At 41.5% G+C, this 22,000-nt stretch overlaps 1 protein-coding gene across 1 annotated transcript in view; it reads left to right on the top strand.

The window, feature by feature from the left end:
- The window catches only part of LOC132869182 (uncharacterized), a 47,032-nt gene that overhangs the window by 13,491 nt on the left and 11,541 nt on the right, over positions 1-22,000 (top strand). The window contains exons 2-4 of the mRNA XM_060902519.1: positions 1,832-1,891; positions 5,469-5,645; positions 10,797-11,105. Coding sequence (XP_060758502.1) covers positions 1,832-1,891; positions 5,469-5,645; positions 10,797-11,105 — 546 coding nt within the window. The remainder of the gene's footprint in view (positions 1-1,831; positions 1,892-5,468; positions 5,646-10,796; positions 11,106-22,000) is intronic.

The raw sequence follows: 22,000 nt of genomic DNA, 5'->3' as shown, positions 1-22,000 counted from the left end.
CTCATCCCATGCTTACAAATAATATTACCCAGAGGTGGCATATATACAGAAAAAAGCAGTGGGCCTAACGCAGAACCTTGTGGAACACCAAACTTTACCTTCATATGCATAGAAAAATCACCGTTTACATCAACAAACTGATAGCGATCAGTTAAATAAGACCTGAGCCAGGAGAGGGCCATTCCCTTGATTCCCACAACATTTTCTTGTCTATCAAGGAGAATGGAATGATCAGTGGTGTCAAAGGGTGCACTAAGGTCAAACAATACAAGCAGGGAGACACAGTCCTGATCAGATGCCAACAGTAGGTAATTTACTCCTTTAACCAGTGCTGTCTCTGTGCGATGATGAGGTCGAAATCCTGACTGATACATTTCATGGATGTTATTCCTATGTAGACTTGAGCATAACTGTTGTGCCACAGCTTTTTCTAGGATCTTGGAGATAAAGGGGAGGTTTGATATTGGCCTATCATTGGACAGCTGACAGGGGTCAAGGTCAGGATTTTTAATCAGGGGTTTGATAACCGCTCATTTAAAGGATTTGGGTACATAGCCAATTCTAAGGGAATAACTGATTATTTTTTAGAAGAGGTTCAATTGCTTCATGTATTATCTGTTTGAAGAGTCTTGAAAGTCAGGAATCTTGTATACAAGTTGAAGATTTTGATATGGAAATTAATGAAGTTAGTTCAATTTCTCTGAGGGGAGTAAAACATTCTAATTGCTAGTCTGATACAGTTATATTGTTAACTACAGGGTTACTTAAATTGTCTGGCCTTAAATTCGCGTTTTGCGAGAAGTTCACGGGCACTTCGGGCACCTATGAAGTGGTCTCTCCTCTGCTCTGCACATTTTACTGAAGACTTGTATGAGACCTCTGATCTGTTGACGAGTATTGGCTATAAGTCCATATTGAAAGAGGGTGCAGTACCAACAATTAAAGGAAAATAAAACTACAAGAAGAGGAAAGTAAGTTCAGTTGCACCAGTTCTCCCGGAGTGCGAGCCGAGGGTTGTTGCTAAAACCCGGGATGGAACGGGACGTATTTTCGCTCGGGCAGTGACCTCCCTGCGGTTGTTGCTAAAACAGGTGACATCCCGTCCCGTTCTATCCCGGGTTTTAGTAATTGCCTGAGTTGAGCAGTAATGGCGGAGTACTCATCTCATCTCATCATCTCTAGCCGCTTTATCCTGTTCTACAGGGTCGCAGGCAAGCTGGAGCCTATCCCAGCTGACTACGGGCGAAAGGCGGGGTACACCCTGGACAAGTCACCAGGTCATCACAGGGCCGACACATAGACACAGACAACCATTCACACTCACATTCACACCTACGGTCAATTTAGAGTCACCAGTTAACCTAACCTGCATGTCTTTGGACTGTGGGGGAAACCGGAGCACCCGGAGGAAACCCACGCGGACACGGGGAGAACATGCAAACTCCGCACAGAAAGGCCCTCGCCGGCCCCGGGGGTCGAACCCAGACCTTATTGCTGTGAGGCGACAGCGCTAACCACTACACCACCATGGACTACTCAGTATGGAGAAAATGGAGAATGAGTGGACTAGCCATCTGATTTCTCCGCTGGATATGCTTGCCTCAGCTGTAATATCTCACCCTTGCGTGGAAGAAGCGAATGAATGGAGAACTGAACAAACAACTGAAAGTCAGATTGTTTCAAAGCAATCGGCCACAAGATCAGCCTTCAAGAAGCAAGAACACAGACGGGTAATCTGCGACTCTCATTTGGATACAAAACAACAAAAACAACAACACTCGTTGTTTACCTGCATTTAGATTAACACATGTAACTTATACTGTGTGTGCAGAAGAATCAGTAATGATAAAGTGCTTGTATCTTCTGTCTGTTGTGTTTCACATCGCTGCAGGTGAGTGAAGATATTTTCTATTTTCTATGACAGAAAGGAGAGAGAATATTAGCCAGTTCTTAGTTCATCTGCTTTGTGTTTAGTTAGTGTGGTTTCTGTCCAGACTGGGTTACAGTCGGCCGTAGTTCAGCCCTGTTCCTGAACAACCAAACCCAACACTGTCAAATGTTTATCATTTAGAGTTTTAATTCACAATAGCTTTACTTACTAAAGTGTTATAATATTAATTGGGCCAACAGAGATGAACACATTCAGTGGAAATATTTGATGATGGCTTTATGTAATGTTATGAAAATGCAGAATTTCAAGACCAGCATGTACGATTGTTAAATTTTCCAAAGACAGCAGTAATCTTTATACACAAGGTAAACATACACGTCGACCTGTTCAGCTTTTTTCTTCCTGATTAACTTCAGTCTAAATGTCCTGATGAAGAGAGGTGGGTGTATGAATAAGGAGGATTCTACAGTTAGATTATTTTACTTGCCCTGTATGTTTTTCCATATTTACTGAATTACATCTCTCATCATCTCTGTCTTCTTGAATGCTTCTATAAGAACTCATATGAAGCATGTCACTTTTTGGCTGTAAATAGACTTGTGCGAATTTCACACCTTTTTCTGCTGTATTTCTGTCAGTGACCACCATCTTCACTTCCTGCATTACACCTTATTTATAGTTTTTTTTTATTACTTACATTAATTTGTCAAGACTGTGTTCATATTTTCAAATCTCACAACAGGGGTCCATTTGGACTGAATGTCCATCACTGTGTATTACTTTTTATTGCTTTGACATGAAAACGATTGAAGAACCTCAGCTTTCAAAATTCATGAATTCTTTTGTTGCACAAACACAACCTCCAACAAAGCTCTGTCTACAGCTTATTTTTCACATGTTGACACACTGTTTACAAAATTGATCAAAACAATTCTAACCAAACAATAAAAAAAGAACTATCAAAAACTATCAAATTATTAATTTGATTCCTAAATCCTAAAACCACACGAGTAGGTGGAGGGCCAAAGATAACGAGCCTCCATTCATTATTTTATGTGTGTTTGCATTTGTGTGTGTGTGTGTGTGTGTGTTTCCCTGCAACCTTCTCGCGTGCCATCCATGGTGTATTTCTGTATATTTTACATCCAGTGTTTCCAGGATATTCCCCAGATCCATGAGAAAAGTAACTAAACTGAAAGCCAAAATTGTGTTTTGTGTATATTTACCTGATGCAGTTATCCAAAGCAGCAGGATACAACTCAGCAGGTGAAGGGTTAATGTCAGCTTGGTGATGGTGGGTTTTAAAATCGCACCCTTCTGAGCTCAGTGTGCCTTAACCACTGATCTACCACTTCCACTGTGCATTTCCTGTTCATGTGTGAACAATATACTCGTCTGAATCAACTCAGTGCAGGACTTTTTACTGTATTATACAGCTAAAGGATATCTTTAGCATTTGTTGATATGTGATGTGTGTGTGTCTGTACTGTATGTATCACAAATGTGCATACTTTTGAAATTTTTTTTGGAATTTCAGTCATTTCTTTTTCGTTTTTCGTACTTTGGATTTACTCCCTGCAAAAAGTCATTGTTTGCAAGTGATAAAGCGTTCTTGTTGAGAGAGAGGACCTTTGCTTGTGTTCTGGTAGAGTGAGCTGGTTTTGAAGTATGTATGAAGTGTTTCTATAGTACATTTTTGAGAGCTCTCTCAATCTTATTGAATGTCAGGTTCAATCTTATTAGGTTTGTTGTCAAGAACACATCTTAGTGTAAGAAGTTATTTTCAGATAGCTTGTATGTCACGCCATTCTCTTCTGGTCTGTAAATAGACTTGTGTGAATTTCACACCTTTTTCTGCTGTTCTTCTGTCAGTGACCATAATCTTCACCTCCTGCATTACACCTGACTTACAGCTTCTCACACACACATATGGGGAGTATGTGTGTGTGTGTGTGTGTGTGCGTGTGTTAGGACGATTCTAAGGGCCCAGCATTGACAGAAGGCCCTTAGAGGACAATATTAATATTATTACCATGTGTAAGTTAATTTAATAAAAAAAAATTAAATAATTTTGTCTCTGATATTGAGTAAATACAACAACCTTTTGGTTTGGTTTTCCATTTTCTGCAAAATTATAGAATAGATAGTCTTTATATTTCACCCCCTCCCTGTTCATTACATGGTACAGTCTTGTGTAGGCAGAACCAGAGTCTGACACCACGTTAGGTTTGTTGTTTTCCAGTCCAGCACTAACATGAGCTGTGCACAGCAGAAACAGGATTGATGGTGAACCGTCAGTAGACTGACACCATCATGAAGAAGTCGGGTTACAAGAAATGTAGAGAGAGGCAGCAGAAAGCTGAGAGAGAGAAAAAGGGCCAACAATTAGTCACCCAGTTTTTTCTGAAGAAAGGTAGCCCATACCTTTCACTGATCTTTCACTGATTCACTGATCTTCCTTTGGTGGCTATGAACCTAACATGCTTATTAACCTAACATGTGGCTTCACCACTGCTTGGATGATCAAGCTAACAGCTTAATTTACAATGCAGTGTTGTTTTACTTAAATATTTCATAGGTTACCTTTATTGCCACTGAAAATGAGACAACTCTAACTTTGGTCTGCAAAGAGCTCAGTGAATTTGTAGGTCCACTATACAGCTAGTACACCAGCTAGGTTAAGATGCATGCTAATAACTAGCTTGTTCACTAATGAATTCTGCACAGATGCAGCCTCAGGATTAAGTCACCCTGCCTCAACCCCTCCTCCCAGTTGAAGCAGGAGGAGGTGAGCAGTATTTTTTTTGATAATCTATTTACAGTGCAATCTGTGAATAAAGGGCTTTGGGGTTAAGGCTCATGCAGACCAATTTTTAGTATTTATGCTGCATTAACCATGTGAGCAGTTAGCTATAGCAAGCAAGTGCAATTTTAGCTGACAACATCTCATCTCATCTCATTATCTGTAGCCGCTTTATCCTTCTACAGGGTCGCAGGCAAGCTGGAGCCTATCCCAGCTGACTACGGGCGAAAGGCGGGGTACACCCTGGACAAGTCGCCAGGTCATCACAGGGCTGACACATAGACACAGACAACCATTCACACTCACATTCACACCTACGGTCAATTTAGAGTCACCAGTTAACCTAACCTGCATGTCTTTGGACTGTGGGGGAAACCGGAGCACCCGGAGGAAACCCACGCGGACACGGGGAGAACATGCAAACTCCACACAGAAAGGCCCTCGCCGGCCCCAGGGCTCGAACCCAGGACCTTCTTGCTGTGAGGCGACAGCGCTAACCACTACACCACCGTGCCGCCCTAGCTGACAACATTCATATAGACATTCCAATAATGAAATGGACAAAAACTGGCTAAAAAGGTTGTTAGATTGTAAAGGAGATAATGCCATTGCCACTTTTAAGGTCCCCCTTTTAAGATATCTGTTTCCCTTTATGATCAACTAATGTTACTAACCAAGCATGCAGCTCATTCCATCCAAATGTTAGTCATACATACACATAGTTCTCACAACACACTGTTTTAGCACGATTATATGACAGATTCTGAATTACAGGTATGTACTTCATGGTTAAGGTTACGGATACTTTAGAGCCAGGGCCCTCTTCGAGTCACGATGCAGCCAGAGAGGAGGCCAGAGATATTCAAATAGAAGAAGAGGCTAAGGATGACAGTGCAAGTAGTGACAGCAGCACAGATGAGGAGGAGGAAGCAGTGAAGAGCAAGGAACAATGTGAGATTGAGATGAGGGACATTTCAGGCACTGAGTCACATACACTGCTTTCAGAACCAGATGATCTGCTGTCAGTTGACCCAGGCTTGTGGCCAGCAAAGTTAAGCGTCAGTGACAGGGCAATTATTGTTAGAAAGTTGGCAACAAGGGAAGACAAAGAAATGTCCAAAGATTCAGAGGGAAAGCCATTTCCAGACTACTTGAGGCATCGCATGGCAGAGAAAAGGTGAAAAGGGACTGGTTAGTTCATAGTGACAGTGCAAATGTTCATTTTTGCATTCCTTGTGTTCGTTTTTCACATGGATTAAAAAGGCCTTCCCGTAGCACTCTGAATAGTGACCACAGGTACAAGATGTGTGACGTTAAGTGGCGCCGCATGTACGATAAACTTCCAAATCATGAAAATAACAAGGCACTCAGGGACTGCTATTTGAAATGTTAAAACCTGCAGTGTTCTGTTATGGCTCAAAGTGGCACTGACCATCAGCTGCAAAGATGGGTGCAGTCAGAGATCGAAAGAAATAAAGCTCTCTTGCTGAGACTACTTCATGTTACTCTGCACTTGGCATCAAGAAAGTTACTGTAGCACGAGTTCTAGGTGGGTGGAGCACAGAAGCACGGCAGGCCAGAACTGAGTTCTCAAAAACTCTTTTATTTTAGCTTTTCAGCTTTTATGTTCACTCTCTCACATACATACACGCACACAAGCGTCCAGGTTGGGGGAGAGCTCCCTTCCTCTGCTCTCCCTCTCCTCTTTATAGGGCACGGTCACTGGGGAAGACACACAAACACAGGTTAATTCCCATAAGGTGTAGTGATTCTGCCACTTACCTTCCCTAACTCCGCCCTCCATTCACAGACTGATGCTTGACCACGCCCCTGCTGCCACAGTTACCTTTCAGAGGCAAAAGAAAAGACTTAGGCGATGTCCACAGTGGGAATTTCTTGGACGCACTAGAGCGCTTGTCCCACTATGACCCACTTTTGAAAGACCACCTAGAAAAAGTGAGGACTTCAAAAAAAGAAAGCAGACTAACTCATTATTTGAGCTTGGACATCCAAAATGAGTTAATTGAATTGTATGGGGAAAAGAGTCCTTCAAACGATTCTTAGGGAAAGGGAGGATGCCGTCTATTATGGCATTATATGTGATGCCACACCAGATATTTCCCACACTGAGGAAAATGTTGTGCTCCTACAATATGTCCATTATAATAAAGATGTGAATGAATGGGAAATACAGAAAGATTCATTGAGTAAAAAAAATCTACAGAAAAACAGGAAGTGAAAAAGCAGGGATGATAGTGTGTGCTTGGGGACCTAGGAATAGACATCAATAATTGCAGGGGACAAGGGTATGACAGTGGTGCAAATATGTCAGGGAACGTCAAGGGAGTACAAGTGCAAATATTAAAGAAAAATAATCTGGCCACATTTTCACCTTGTGCCTCCCACACATTAAATCTTGTTGGTGTGCATGCTGCAGGGTCAAGTGTTGAAGTGTCAACATTTTTTGGCTTCATTAATTGCCTTTACCGGCACGGAAGGATGGTGTAGTGGTTAGCGCTGTCGTCTCACGGCAAGAAGGTCCGGGTTTGAGCCCCGTGGCCAGCGAGGGCCTTTCTGTGTGGAGTTTGCATGTTCACCCCGTGTCCGCGTGGGTTTCCTCTGGGTGCTCCGGTTTCCCCCACAGTCCAAAGACATGCAGGTTAGGTTAACTGGTGACTCTAAATTGACCGTAGGTGTGAATGTTAGTGTGAATGGTTGTCTGTGTCTATGTGTCAGCCCTGTGATGACCTGGTGACTTGTCCAGGGTGTACCCCGCCTTTCGCCCATAGTCAGCTGGGATAGGCTCCAGCTTGCCTGCGACCCTGTAGAACAGGATAAAGCGGCTAGAGATTATGAGATGAGATGAGATAATCGCCTTTACACATTTGTGCCAGTCCAGAGTGATGGGCTATATACAAAGATACTACAGGCTGCTCTCTGCATAGCTTATCTGACACTTGCTGGAGTGCACAGATTGATGCTGTAGCAAAACACTTATGCCCAGGTCAGATGGCAGAAAGATGCATGCTGCGACCTGCGATTGGTTAGATGGCGACTGATCGCAGGTGGATGCAGGCGTTTTGTATCAAATCCTTCCGTTGTGGTCAGACGTATTGCAAGATGCAGAGATTTTAAGCTGAATCAACCAGTCGGAAGCAGACGCAGCTAGACGCAGTGCACAGAAATCCTTTAAAAATATAAGGCCATAAGACTGCTTGCAGGTTGTTGTAAACTATTTGTACCGTAGGTGCAGTCTGCATTTACCTGCGATGCATCGCAGCCATCTCTAAAGACTTGTCTTCCCCTGCATCAGCCTACGTCTAGCTGCCACTACCTGCTTCAACCTGTGATTGGTTGCTCAAGCATTGCACAACTGCCTTCCTCTACATGTGTCAACCTGCTATTTGCACCGATTGGAAGCAAATCACAGCTAAAAAGCGAACAGATTGTGATCCACTTGTGCCAACCTGCCTCTACTAAAGACCCTTTGCAACACTCTGCCATTATCTGCATCGTCATGCATTTATTTTGTTATCACAGGTAGACAAAAGTAGTTGAAAACTAGTTGCAGCCTGCCGTCTGACCTGGGCATTACCTGATGTCATTGAGGCCCTTGTTTCCATACTCAGCTCATGCAGTCTCACAAGTGAGGCTCGAGCTGAAGCTGTTGGTCTGAAGAAGTACTTCTCACCATTTGGATGAAAGTATTGCAGTGTATTGATAACAGAAATATGATACTCCAGTTAGGGAAAATATCAATTGAGGTGGAGGCAGTTAATGTAAATGCACTCAAAGATGAGATGCAGGCTCTTAGAAATGGATGGGATTCTTTCCTCTCTGAGGTACCATTGATTGCTAATCAAATGGGAGTTCCACCTCAATTTCAAAAATAACTCAACCATGAGAAGAGGAGGAAGAGGTTCCATGTTGAGACTTTAGTAGAAACAGGTCAGGAAGACAGTGCAGAAACAACATTTCGAAACACTGGATTTTTGACTGCCATGGACCAGATAAGAAGTGACTTGGATACTTGGTTCCAAACCATAGCAAATATTGTTGAAGAATTTGCAGCCATACTAAAAGTTGGGCAGTTAAGTGACAGTACTATTGCGTCTGTCACTCAGCCACTGATAATTAAGTATACAACTGATCTCACATCTCAGTTTGAAAGTGAAATCAAGCATCTTAATTCAATATTTTCTGCCACTTTCCCCTCTGACTGCACCTGCCTTGCTCGCCAAAATGCAATTTACAAACTGCGACTCCAGAGCATTTTTGGAGACGTTTGCATTGCCTTTAGGATTTTTTTTTACACCCTCCCAGTTACTGTTGCTGGTGGGGAAAGGGAATTTATTCAGCTGAAACTGATCAAGAGCTATCTGAAATCAACAATGGCTCAGGAGAAGATTTGATCAACGATTTTGCTACCAAGAAGATTCAGCGTTTGTCTTTTGGCATTTGAATTCTTGGTGATGCCCTGCGATGACCTGGTGACTTGTCCAGGGTGTACCCCACCTCTTGCCCATAGTCAGCTGGGGTAGGCTCCAGCTTGCCTTCGACTCTGCACAGGATAAGCGGTTACGGATAATGGATGGATGCTTGGTGAGAAACAATCTCTGTATATAAAATAGAAGCATGTTGAAATTAAGAATACCTTAACAGGCATGTGAAAGAAATCCCCTTTTTCTGTTTTTGATATGTGCATTTGCAGGGAGCATGGTATGACCAATTTGTTGATGTAAAATTCATTATTGTGTTCAAAAATGTTCCGCTCTGTTGCACAACAAAGCTCATAAGTGACTTTAAAACTGTATGTAGAGTATGTACAGTGTTTAGTTCATTAGGGGCTGTTGAACATTGAGATACTAAATATTTGAGGTTGAGAAATTTATTCTCTACCATTTGACCTCTTTGTATGTTTCGATGTTTTGCCATTGTTCACATTTATATTTGTTGTTATTAAATAAAGACGTGAATAAGTTGATGAATGTAGAGTTTTTCTCACTGCACTGCTGAATTGTATTGACTCTGTTTTCTATTAAATTGGCACAGCCAAAATAAGAAAGAAAGAACATTCCGTGGATTTCTTGCAGCGCACCAAGTAATTTTCTATCAATTAAATAGTTATTCATCAACCTAGAAATTTAACTGCATATAATGAGTCAGTACATGACGGAGACATAAGGATGAATTTGGAAGTTTGTTTGCAACAGCCAGGCCAGTCTATATTAAGTTTATACTTGTCTACTAGTTTATCTACAGGCTACAGCCTGGGTCTCTAACTAAATACTGTCACCTGTGGGGTGGGTGGGTGTTATATTATATTCTTTCATAGGGCCCAAAATTCTAGCGCCGCCCCTAGTGGAGTGTATGTTGCATGTTTGTGTGGGTTGAATGGTGTCGAGAGGGTATGTACGAACGGCGTGCTCCCAATTGCTTTCATGGCTGTTGTCTAATTTCTATTAATTTTAGATTTTTAAAAATTAATCTTCTAATAGCACTGTAAAATCTCTGTACTGGCTTGGGGCAGGGGGCTCTTAGTTTTCTTTGGGTTTGTTTTGAGCATTGCTCTTTATTTGAGTTGTGATTTGATTGTTTGTGTGGTTACCACAAAGATTTGAAGACCGTTTGTTTATGATTGGGGAAATTTTTCTTGGTTTTCTATCTCGTGTGATGAAAACTGTGTACAGGCCATTGTTGCCTTTCAATACCTATTTGTTAGCGCCCTCATACTGGAGTCCGTGTGCTCTCTTAACTAGTTTTTACCTTTTATGGCTACAGTGAAATCAATAAATTATTAAATCAATAAATTATTTTCTCAAATACATTTGAGGAAGCCTGCAGCTCTCTCATTCATTTGATTGAATGGCCTGAATTGGGATGACAATTCATCGTACTGTTTTGAAGTGGGGTTATTCTGAGATTTTGGATAAAACCTCAGGGAGGTCGAGTCACTGGTGGTAGCCACAGATCTGCAATAATAATAATAATAGATATTTAATCACAACTGACTTCCACAGCCTGACGGGTGTTCTTGTTTGAAATGCTGTACTTCATACTGTATTCAGTAGATTCTGAGTTTTTGTGTGTTTGTTTCTGTAGGCTGTGCTCTCTCTGGTGATAATAAACAGACAGAAATCACACGACACAAAGGTGGTTCAGTGCTGTTACCCTGCTCCTGCTCTGACCTCAACACCAAACCTCAGAAAGTCACCTGGGAGACCAGCAGAACAGGACGTCTGACAGAAATGTTAAATGATGAGCACTACCGTGGCAGATTTAAGCTGTTTAATAACATTTCTCCTGCTAATCTGTCTCTGCTCCTATCTGACCTGAGAGAAGAGGATGGGGGAGTCTACAGGTGCAGCACTGGATTGCAGGAACACAGAGACATCAGGCTTTATATTAAAGGTAAAGCATTTAAATACACAATAAAAGTTTATCTTCACTGTGAAAGCAGGCTTGATTTGTCTTTAAATGAATTACAGTCACAGATGTAACAAAAATGTGGGGGAGTCACGTGATCAGCTGGACAAGATGGCAGCTTCGGTCGAATCCGCTCAACCCGGCGTTGCCATTTTTACTTTTATTTCCCGTTGTGACAACTATTATTTTTCTTATTTGACGGTACTACTGATTGTAAATACGCCATGTCCGATTCGAGCAAGGAATCTGAGGCAGGCCTTGCTGTAAAGACAAGAGGGATAACAACAAGAGAAACAAATCCGCTCCTCGCACCCTAATCTTTAATCCGCTCCGCTACACAACGCGCCAGCTGATTCCTCGCACCGCCAAGAAATCCCCGCTCATAGTGAACGGACGGACGGGTCGCTTTTCACCCGACTACAGCGGCTTCACCATCAAGCGGCGCTCAGCTTTCTCCCAAGCTATGAATATGGCCCGAGCAAAAGGAGCGGAGTTCTTCCTGCTCTACCCCGCCACGCTGAAAGGCAAAGCTGCCGGCAAAGCGGAGGTTTTCCAGCGCCCGGATAAGGCCGAGGATTTCATCAGATCCCTCCCGGCATCGCGAGCTCCACCTGCGGCCGGGAATGACGACTCGGTGCCCGAACAATCGGGCGAAGCTGTCGGCGAACTCCGGCTCTTTGAAACTGAATTATTCTACACGGTGCCCAGATTACACTGCTGAACATCAGCCGGAGTCTCTGACACACCACTGGTTTGTTAATATAATGTGTTTGATAGGGTTTTTTCTTTGTTCTTCTGATTATGATTAGAGAGAAGTGGCTGACTTTAGCCTGGCCTGCATTAGCAGTTATTTTACAATCCTTTTGGTCCAGAATTAGGTTTATTTTTTTCGCAGTCCAAATCCTGCGCTCTGATTGGCTGGCGAGCGGCTCTGTATCCTACACTACGGACCCCGGTTACGGACCTCTGGCGACTCGCTCCTTCACAACAACAAACATAGCAGCATTTTTTGTCAACATTTATTTTCGCATTTCTCAGGAGAATAGCATTAATTTTACAGCATGGATAGCGATAACGACAGTGTTCACAGCGAAAGCGAGTTTTACTGCCCTGAGGAAGAAGAAATAAAATAAAACATTTCAGGAGAAAGCTAAAAACCTAACTTGCTAACGCCGAGCAAACACATGGCTGAATCCTGAATGACTCCTATTTGTATAAATAGGGGACTACATAGGCGGCAAAATGTAGTTGTTTTCCTGCCATGGAAGTGCACTTGTATACCGAAGAGAAAGCAATTTGCATTACAGCCGTGAATGAGGATTCAAAATGGCGTCTCGGCTCGGTTTTCCCTTTCGGGCGCTCTCGATTCCTGTTAGAATTTGGTAAAGAAAAAAATAAATATATTATTGACCAGCTGAAGGTCGGTCCGTATGGTGAAATACCGTGAGGGAGGCCTCGGTCAGTACTTTCAAGACCTCGGTCACGGTATTTCACCATACGGACCGACCTTCAGCTGGTAAATAACATTTATTATTTGCTGGCGCTTTGTGGGCTCCCTTAGCTTTCTCTAAGGACAGAACTGAGCATACCACTACTATAATCTGGAGGGTTTGACTGTGACGCTGAGTTTGTTTGTTTGTTTGTTTGCTCGGGTACCTGGTTAGCCGGCAGTTAAGATGTGTGTGTGTGTGTGCCGGGGCATCCAGAGAGGAGAGCTGATTCCTGTTTTTCTTCCTGAGCCCTAAACTCACAGTTACTTCTGCTAGATGCAGCTCATTCTATAGGCATGTGACAATAAAAATCCAAGTTTTTAGATTAAGAATATTTCTACTACACTAGAAAAGACCTTTAAAATGATGCATGAATCAGCTATCTATGACAAATATTAAGAAAGTTATGAATTTTTTAATTTTGAAAAATCGAGGGGATTTTCAGCCCTTAATTACACACTAAAACAATAGAAGAACTGTGACCGATATCAACAACTTCCACCTGTAAATGACCATAACTTGCTTAATTTTTGTCCTACTTCAAAAAGTAAGGTATCAGCTGAAAGCTCATGATAAGGGGAACAAGAAAATAAAAAAAATATCCAAACTACAATGTCATATACTTTTATTTTAATTACCATGGTAATTAACATCTTTTAAAAACAATTACAGCGTGAGTGTGACACATAACTGTATAATGCCACCATTCACCCTTCAAAACTCGGGGATGAAAGTCTTCCGGATTTACCCGGGAACACAGATATTTGACAAAACTCTTGAAAATCTCCGGTTTTCAGAATGGAGAAATTTATTTTTCAGATTTTTCACGTTCCTAAACGCGGCGTAATACTTCGCATCATCCTTGCATGGGCGCGGTCCTTTAATAGCCCAAATACAGTTCATTGATTAAAGATACAGTGGGGCAAAAAAGTATTTAGTCAGTCACCAATTGTGCAAGTTCTCCCACTTAAAAAGATGAGAGGCCTGTAATTTTCATCATAGGTACACTTCAACTATGAGAGACAGAATGGGGGGGAAAGAATCCAGGAAATCACATTGTAGGATTTTTAATGAATTAATTGTTAAATTCCTCAGTAAAATAAGTATTTGGTCACCTACAAACAAGCAAGATTTCTGGCTCTCACAGACCTGTAACAACTTCTTTAAGAGGCTCCTCTGTCCTCCACTCGTTACCTGGATTAATGGCACCTGTTTGAACTCGTTATCAGTATAAAAGACACCTGTCCACAACCTCAAACAGTCACACTCCAAACTCCACTATGGCCAAGACCAAAGAGCTGTCAAAGGACACCAGAAACAAAATTGTAGATCTGTACCAGGCTGGGAAGACTGAATCTGCAATAGGTAAGCAGCTTGGTGTGAATAAATCAACTGTGGGAGCAATTATTAGAAAATGGAAGACATACAAGACCACTGATAATCTCCCTCGATCTGGGGCTCCACGCAAGATCTCACCCCGTGGGGTCAAAATGATCACAAGAACAGTGAGCAAAAATCCCAGAACCACACGGGGGGGACCTAGTGAATGACCTGCAGAGAGCTGGGACCAAAGTAACAAAGGCTACCATCAGTAACGTACTACGCCGCCAGGGACTCAAATCCTGCAGTGCCCCCTGCTTAAGCCAGTACATGTCCAGGCCTGTCTGAAGTTTGCTAGAGAGCTTTTGAATGATCCAGAAGAGGATTGGGAGAATGTCATATGGTCAAATGAAATCAAAATAGAACTTTTTGGTAAAAACTCAACTTGTTGTGTTTGGAGGAGAAAGAATGCTGAGTTGCATCCAAAGAACACCATACCTACTGTGAAGCATGGGGGTGGAAACATCATGCTTTGGGGCAGTTTTTCTGCAAAGGGACCAGGACGACTGATCCGTGTAAAGGAAAGAATGAATGGGGCCATGTATCATGAGATTTTGAGTGAAAACCGCCTTCCATCAGCAAGGGCATTGAAGATGAAACGTGGCTGGGTCTTTCAGCATGACAATGATCCCAAACACACCGGGCAACGAAAGAGTGGCTTCGTAAGAAGCATTTCAAGGTCCTGGAGTGACCTAGCCAGTCTCCAGATCTCAACCCCATAGAAAATCTTTGGAGGGAGTTGAAAGTCCGTGTTGCCCAGCGACAGCCCCAAAACATCACTGCTCTAGAGGAGATCTGCATGGAGGAATGGGCCAAAATACCAGCAACAGTGTGTGAAAACCTTGTGAAGACTTATAGAAAACGTTTGACCTCTGTCATTGCCAACAAAGGGTATATAACAAAGTATTGAGATGAATTTTTGTTATTGACCATATACTTATTTTCCACCATAATTTGCAAATAAATTCTTTAAAAATCAGTGTGATTTTTCTGGATTTTTTTTTTCTCATTTTGTCTCTCATAGTTGAAGTGTACCTATGATGAAAATTACAGGCCTCTCTCATCTTTTTTAGTGGGAGAACTTGCACAATTGGTGACTGACTAAATACTTTTTTGCCCCACTGTAGGTGTTCTTTGTTAACGGCGCGCGTGCCAGCACCTTCAGGTGCACGTGCTAAGGCGCGCAGGACTGACGCTGTTCTGCACAAGCGCAACACAATCGCGCTAGAATGCGTGTTCAAGCTGCCAGTGTAGCTGCCGTCTTTTTAGTTGCAAATTACAAGTATTTCCTCGTGTTAATAATTCGCCATGTCAAAACAAGCAAAACTTTCCTCCTTGTTTCGACGTGAAGATGGGTAAGCAATTTATTATCTTTTTTTTTTTCATCAAATTTTGCATTTTGTGGTTTCGAAGCTAAGTTTTAGTGCCGTTTCTAGAACACAACATCAAGAAAACGTGGAAGAAACAGCAGTAATGGAAGAGCCGGTTTCTAAGCTACCTAAAACTAGCAATGGTAATTATTTTTTGTTACATAATGTACTCAGGCTGCCAGTCAGTGTGTGACACACACACACACACACACCCTACGCCCCTGATTTATATGAGAAATTTGGTCTTCATTGGTGTATTTAAATTTAGACAGTACGAACTAATGTAAACAATTGGCTTCAGCTCGCATAAATATGAATTGGAAATTTTTAGTTCACTTTAGCTTCTGCAAACGCACAACTCCTACTAAAAGATTGATAAACGAGGCTCAATGTCCCCAACATTGAAACCTGAAAGCTTTAGAAACTCTAACAGACCTTTACTTTTTAACAGGACTGTTTTGGGATTTTTGCTGAGTTTACCTTCAACTGTCTGATTTTTTTCAAAGTAATGAACTGTGTAGCAGGAAAATCACCGCGTTTTCTAAATGCACTCCTGAAAATTACTCATTAACTAAGGGAATTAAATTTGATATTTTTGACATATTAATCATTCATGTACATGAAAGAAAAAGGCTTAAGTTATAACTTGTTTTAGTTAAAATAAGTACTAGAATGCAGGGTTTTGCATGTTATTTTATTAAAATATTTTCGGGGGACGGTGCCCCCCCCCCAATCTTAGTTTGACTTTCAAAAGTTCAGGGTTTTTTTTTTTTCTTTGCTTCACTTTCATCTCTCAAATCTAATGTACCAATTAGAACAATCTAACCAGTGATATTCAAAGCTAATGTTCACATTTCTTTGTCAAAAAATTATGGAAATCGTTAAGTTTAGGAGATAGTCAAGTCCTCATGTGGTCGGCAGTGAGGGCAAACTTAGTAAGGTCGAATTCGATTGCGTCGTCATAGGTTTCATTTTCTGCCCAGTTACTTATTATATAGGTACCCCCACCCTTTTTCTTCAGTTTTAAATTCACTTGGGCCTACCCTAAAATCGACATTTTATATGGAATACATACAGTATAACTGCAAGTAAACTTTATTTACTCGTTCAAGATACTGTCTAAGATGAATTACTTGTTTTATTGTGAATTATAAATGAAACAATGGATTTATAAAGCCCTTGTCCTCCCAAGTTAGCGGTAGAAATCAATCATGGCTGCCCATCTGCCGGCAGGACTTGGACACAGTTTTCTAACAATAGCAAAACCAATGTGCTAGTCTTTTGATTACGATGAAACTTGGCAGTAATCAAGAAAAATACTTAAGCGATCACTTCTATATATGTTTAGAAAATACAACCTACTCACCATTGATGGTAGCAGAAGTCGGAAGATGAGAATCTACTTCATAAACAATTTTTTTTTTCCACTTCCCGTTGTCACATCGCAAAAATTCGAGAACCACAAGATTACTGAGAATACTGACTACGTCATCAGTATTTGTGTACTGGGGAAATCCGCACGGGAATCAATAATGTAGAAAGCAAAGACCAAAACGCGACGCATGAGTAGCCATCGCAGGCCGCTAGCGGTAGGCAGAAACAATACAAGCGCTATGCAGGTCATTGTAGCGTAACTACATTCTAGCAGCCCGATTCAACGGTTCAGTTTATTAAGTGCTGGGTTTGAGGTTAAGTTTGATCCTTTGTGGCCCCATATCCATTCTAGATCACGGCTCAACATATGAGTGTTTTCATTATCTTTTGGTTTAGTTATTTTTTGCTTGACTGTTTATTGGATTTTGTGTGTTTTGTTGTTGTTTATTGGGCATCACCAGGGGATATTGCAGGGGAAATTGTTGTCTTTGCTTCTATCATATTCTGGGAAACAGGAATGGAAGCTTAAACTTCTCATTGGAGGAGAGGTATGTTCATTTTGTGTTCGTATCGGCGAGTCGGTTTGCCACAGCTGCTGGCACCTTGTTAAACAATGATTATAAATCCCAGTTTCTGCACCAATTAGAGGATTTTTTTGGACTTTAATTTAGGCTCGGTTGATGACCCCAGAATTTTGTAGGATGCCGTCAAAGGATTTATACACAGCAATGCCACGCGCTTCGCCTCAAATTTGCATAAGGCTAGAACAGCTAAATTACAAACTCTGGAAGCTGACTTGGCCAGAATAGATTTGACCTTACAAAGTAACTACTCCCAACAGATTGAATTACAACGTGACATCATTAAAAAATAAATTAATAATATTTTAAAGCAACAGTCAGAATTCCTAATACATAGGTCTAAGCAGCGTTACTGTTTTCAAGGGTCTAAACCCAGTCACCTTCTAGCCTCCAAAATCAGGACAAATGAATACTTTGCTGACATCCCTTCTATCAGGTCTGCGGCGGGCAAAATTGTAACTGAACCAAAGCAGGTGAATGAGACCTTTCGCACGTTTTACTCTAACTTATACCAATCAGAGATACAGTTAGAGATACCGTAGGTGTCACAATTTCCTTGATCAGCTAGATCTACCACAGATGGCAGCAACTGATTCTATGCAACTTAACGCACCCATATCGCTGGAAGAGTTTAAGTCAGCGGCTCTCGACATGCAAAGAAATAAATCACCAGGGTTTGATGGAATACCACCCGAAGTAGACGTGGAATTCTGGGACAAGCTAGGCCTGCTACTTCTAGACATGATAATGACATCTATAGACAAAGGCAGTTTTTCAAGTGACGTCAATATAGCCCTGATATCTTTACTCTTAAAGAAAGACAAGGACCCTGTAGACTGCAGTAGTTATAGACCACTCAGTTTATTAAATGCAGATCTTAAAATATATGCAAATGTGCTGGCTCGATGCATTCAGAATCACATGCCAACATTAGTCAGCTGCGATCAAACTGGATTTATAAAGTCTAGACTAGCTGTGGACGATGTCAGACGACTCCTGCATATAATGCTGCAGTAGACAAAACAGCCCCAGCTGCAGTTCTATCCCTTGACGCTATGAAAGCCTTTGACAGGCTGGAGTGGTCCCTTCTGTGGGTGGTAATAGAAAAAATGGGTTTTGGTGGAAACTTTATTCATATGATTAAGGTTCTGTACTTAAATCCCTCAGCCCTGGTACTCACTGGCCAACTAGCCTCTGCACTCTTTCCAGTCACTAGATCATCCCGACAGGGCTGTCCCCTGAGTCCAGCACTTTTTGCACTTTCTTTTGAGCCACTTGCTCAGCTGATTCGTCAGTCTTCCAATGTGCGTCCTATTTCAGTTCACGACACTCATCACCACTTGTCTTGATATGCCGATGATGTTTTGGTCTTTATGGAGAATCCACTACAATCTATACCTAACTTGCTATCCATTTGTGAAGAATTTAGTTGTCTCTCTGGTTTTAAGATCAACTGGACCAAGTCCTCATTACTTTCTATTAATGATTCGGCTAGGAGGTTGCAATTTGCAGCTGGTCTTCCAGTTGTCCAGGACTTAAAGTATCTTGGGATACAAATCTTCCCATCCTTGAATCGCATTGTAACGCACAACTACTCAGACACAATGAATAAAATTAAAACAGACTTGGACGGGTGGATTAGTCTCCCCAACTCTCTCAGAGCCCGTATCTCTATAGTCAAAATTAATATTTTGCCCAGAATAAATTTTGCCAGTTCAATGATCTCCCCCTCTCCCCTCCTGTCAATTATTGGAACAAATTACATTCTAGTATTTCACGGTTTATCTGGAACAGGACGCGTCCGTACCTCAAACTGTCAACTATACAAAGAGGAGTGGCCAGTGGTGGCTTCTCGGTACCTAACTGTAAGTTTTATTTCTGGTCATTCGTGCTTAGGTCATTACTTGTATGGTGTGACTCTAATGCATCAGTTTCCTGGCGTAGGCGAGAGGAAAATTGTGTGAGACCCTGGAACTTGCAGGAGGTTCTCTTTGCTAATATATCCAATAAGCAATGTCGGTTGCATTTTGGCTCAATAGTTTCACAACTTATTCAGTCATGGCGTGCGGCTGAACTTCAATGCAAGATCTCCTGCAAGTGGCATACACTTCTACCGATCTTTACCAACCGAGGCCTTTTGATTGGAGGAAGACCTATTTCATGTTCTGCCTGGAGTAATAGTCATATTCGCACTTTAGACAATGTTTATGGTGACTTTGGGCTGTGTACCTTTCAAGATATTAGAGACGGGTATAATGTGCCTGTATGCTCATTCTTTTTCTATCTGTAGCTTAGATCATCTCTACTGGCACATGGGGCAACAATCTTTACCAGTCCACCCACTATACAAGTTACTCATCACACAAACTAAAAATAGAGGTACGCTCTCTGCATTATATCACTTCTTCCTGGAGGCCTCTTATAATGAATGACCACTTGACAGAATGTGGAGGCGTGACTGCCCCAATCTTGATTCTGATTTTGAATGGTCACAGGTCTGGGCCAATATTAGGGAGGCTTCCCGCAACTCAGACCACCAGCAGATCCACTTTATATACACAGAACATATTTAACCCCTCGCAAGCTCCATTGTATGAAGTTGATAACTGATCCCTTGTGTAGCCTATGTTCTATGAAAGCCTCTGGCACTTTTTTGCATATGATGTGGAATTGCCCTCCTGTCTCACAGTTCTGGTCTAAAATGGCAGCTAAGTTATCTGACTTAGTATCAGTGACCATACCAGTGACTATACTTGTCCTTCTGCTAAACGATCTGTCAGAGATGAATATTACAAATCTTAAAAAGCGTGTTCTAGCTGGCCTGACAGCTGCCAAGAAGTTGATTGCTTTGCGATGGAAACCTCCCCATTCTCTCACCATCAGACACTGGGCCCATACTTTCCTGGATGTAATTTATTTAGAACTGTCAACTGCTAGAGTTAATGGCGCTAGTGAGGCTATCATAAACAATTGGCACGCAGTAGCTGATTCGCTGAAAGAACTTATAGGATGAACACTTCCCTTACTTGATGCTTTTTGTGAGACTCGTAATCTCCTTGTTTCCCGTGTGTGTGTGTTAGAGATATAAAATCTATAGGATGCCAGTAGACTCGAGTGAGCGTACCTAATGAGTGTAGTGCTGGGGTGGGAGGGGGTGCTGCCCCCCCACCTCATGTCCTTTTGGTTTCGTTTGTTTGCACCTTATTTACATACAAAGTTATTGTTTATTATTATTATCACTAGTAATTATTTGTTACTGTCAATTCTTGTACTGTCTTTATTGTCCAATTAACGAGTTTTCAGTTGTAACTCGTGTTCTTGTTCAAATAAACATTTGGTCACAAAAAAGATGTAACAAATGTCTCCTCCGTTTACAATCACAAAAGGGGAAATAATCTCATGTTGTGATGCATCAGTATCAAGTTATAAATGGCGATAAATAGTGATGATGGATATCAGACTGAGCTGAACTTTGGAATGCTATCAGATTGGATTTGACACATTTCTCAGTCTAATCTATTTTATTTGTAACACTGTAGTGCTTATAGAGCGACATGACACCTGACAAAAGCCGAAATAAACATTAAAAAAGGCTTCAGTATTTGTCACTGTCCACCATAACATCATTTAATGTCTACAGAAATCTGTCACTAGACTCGGTGTGATAGTAACTTAACATTGATAAACACAGTCTGTACATCAGCTGATACTTTAGAAAGTCTTTATAAACACGTCTTTATGTTCAGCTAATTTGTAATGAAGGGTTTATGTAGGTGTCATGTAGCCCTAAGACGATGTCCCTTCAGTAACCTTGCCTTTATAAGATGAGGTGCATGCCATAAACACAGATGATAATAACTATTTTATTGTTTGTATGCCAGGTGAAGTATCTTAAAGGTGCTGACTGCAAAGTCCTCTGAAATTTTCAAAATTTGTTATTGTGCATGGCATTTTGCTATGTCTCGCAAGAACAATATGATGCAGATGAGACGTGATCATTTTGATGTGCTTTTCTCCATTTTTGGGTCCGTGTTCCTACCTTTTGAGGTAAGCAGTATGTCCCTAAGGAAATAGACGAACGCGAGGAGCTTTAACTAATTAGCATAACTATGGAATGGCCCTGCGTCACACCAAGATGGCGATGCACAGAAAACATCATGCCAATTAAAAATGTATATTTTATCAGCAGTTCGAAAAGCTGAAAGATGCAGGCATCACAGATCCATTTAATTTACCCACAAATGTATTTATTTATTCTGCTCACTGTACTCTCTCTCGTGGGTGTGCTCTTGCTGTGTGTGTGTGTGTGTGTGTGTGTGTGTGTGTGTGTCTGCGCACGTGCACAGCTCCAGATGGTTTAAATGCAAAGGAGGAATTTCACTGCGCTTGAGTTTACACGTGACAAAAATGAAAGCTTCTTAATTTTCCCACAAATCTATTTATTCCACTTGAAATGTGTTCAGCAAACTAGCTACCGGATTTGGGACACTACAACATCCTGAACTATTCAGTATTTGGGATTTCTAAATACACCAGAGATGCTAAAGGTTTACAAAAGTACAGATGCCTACCAATATTTCGAGGCAGGATTCGTGCCAGAATGTTATGGGAAATTCTTGAGAAAGAAAAATACCTTATTGTGACAAAGGTAAGCTCAATTGTAGACTTGTAATAGTAATAAACAA

The sequence above is a fragment of the Neoarius graeffei genome, chromosome 2 (genome assembly GCF_027579695.1).
Source record: "Neoarius graeffei isolate fNeoGra1 chromosome 2, fNeoGra1.pri, whole genome shotgun sequence".
Lineage (NCBI taxonomy): Eukaryota > Metazoa > Chordata > Actinopteri > Siluriformes > Ariidae > Neoarius > Neoarius graeffei.
This window is presented reverse-complemented; position numbering and strand designations above follow the sequence as displayed.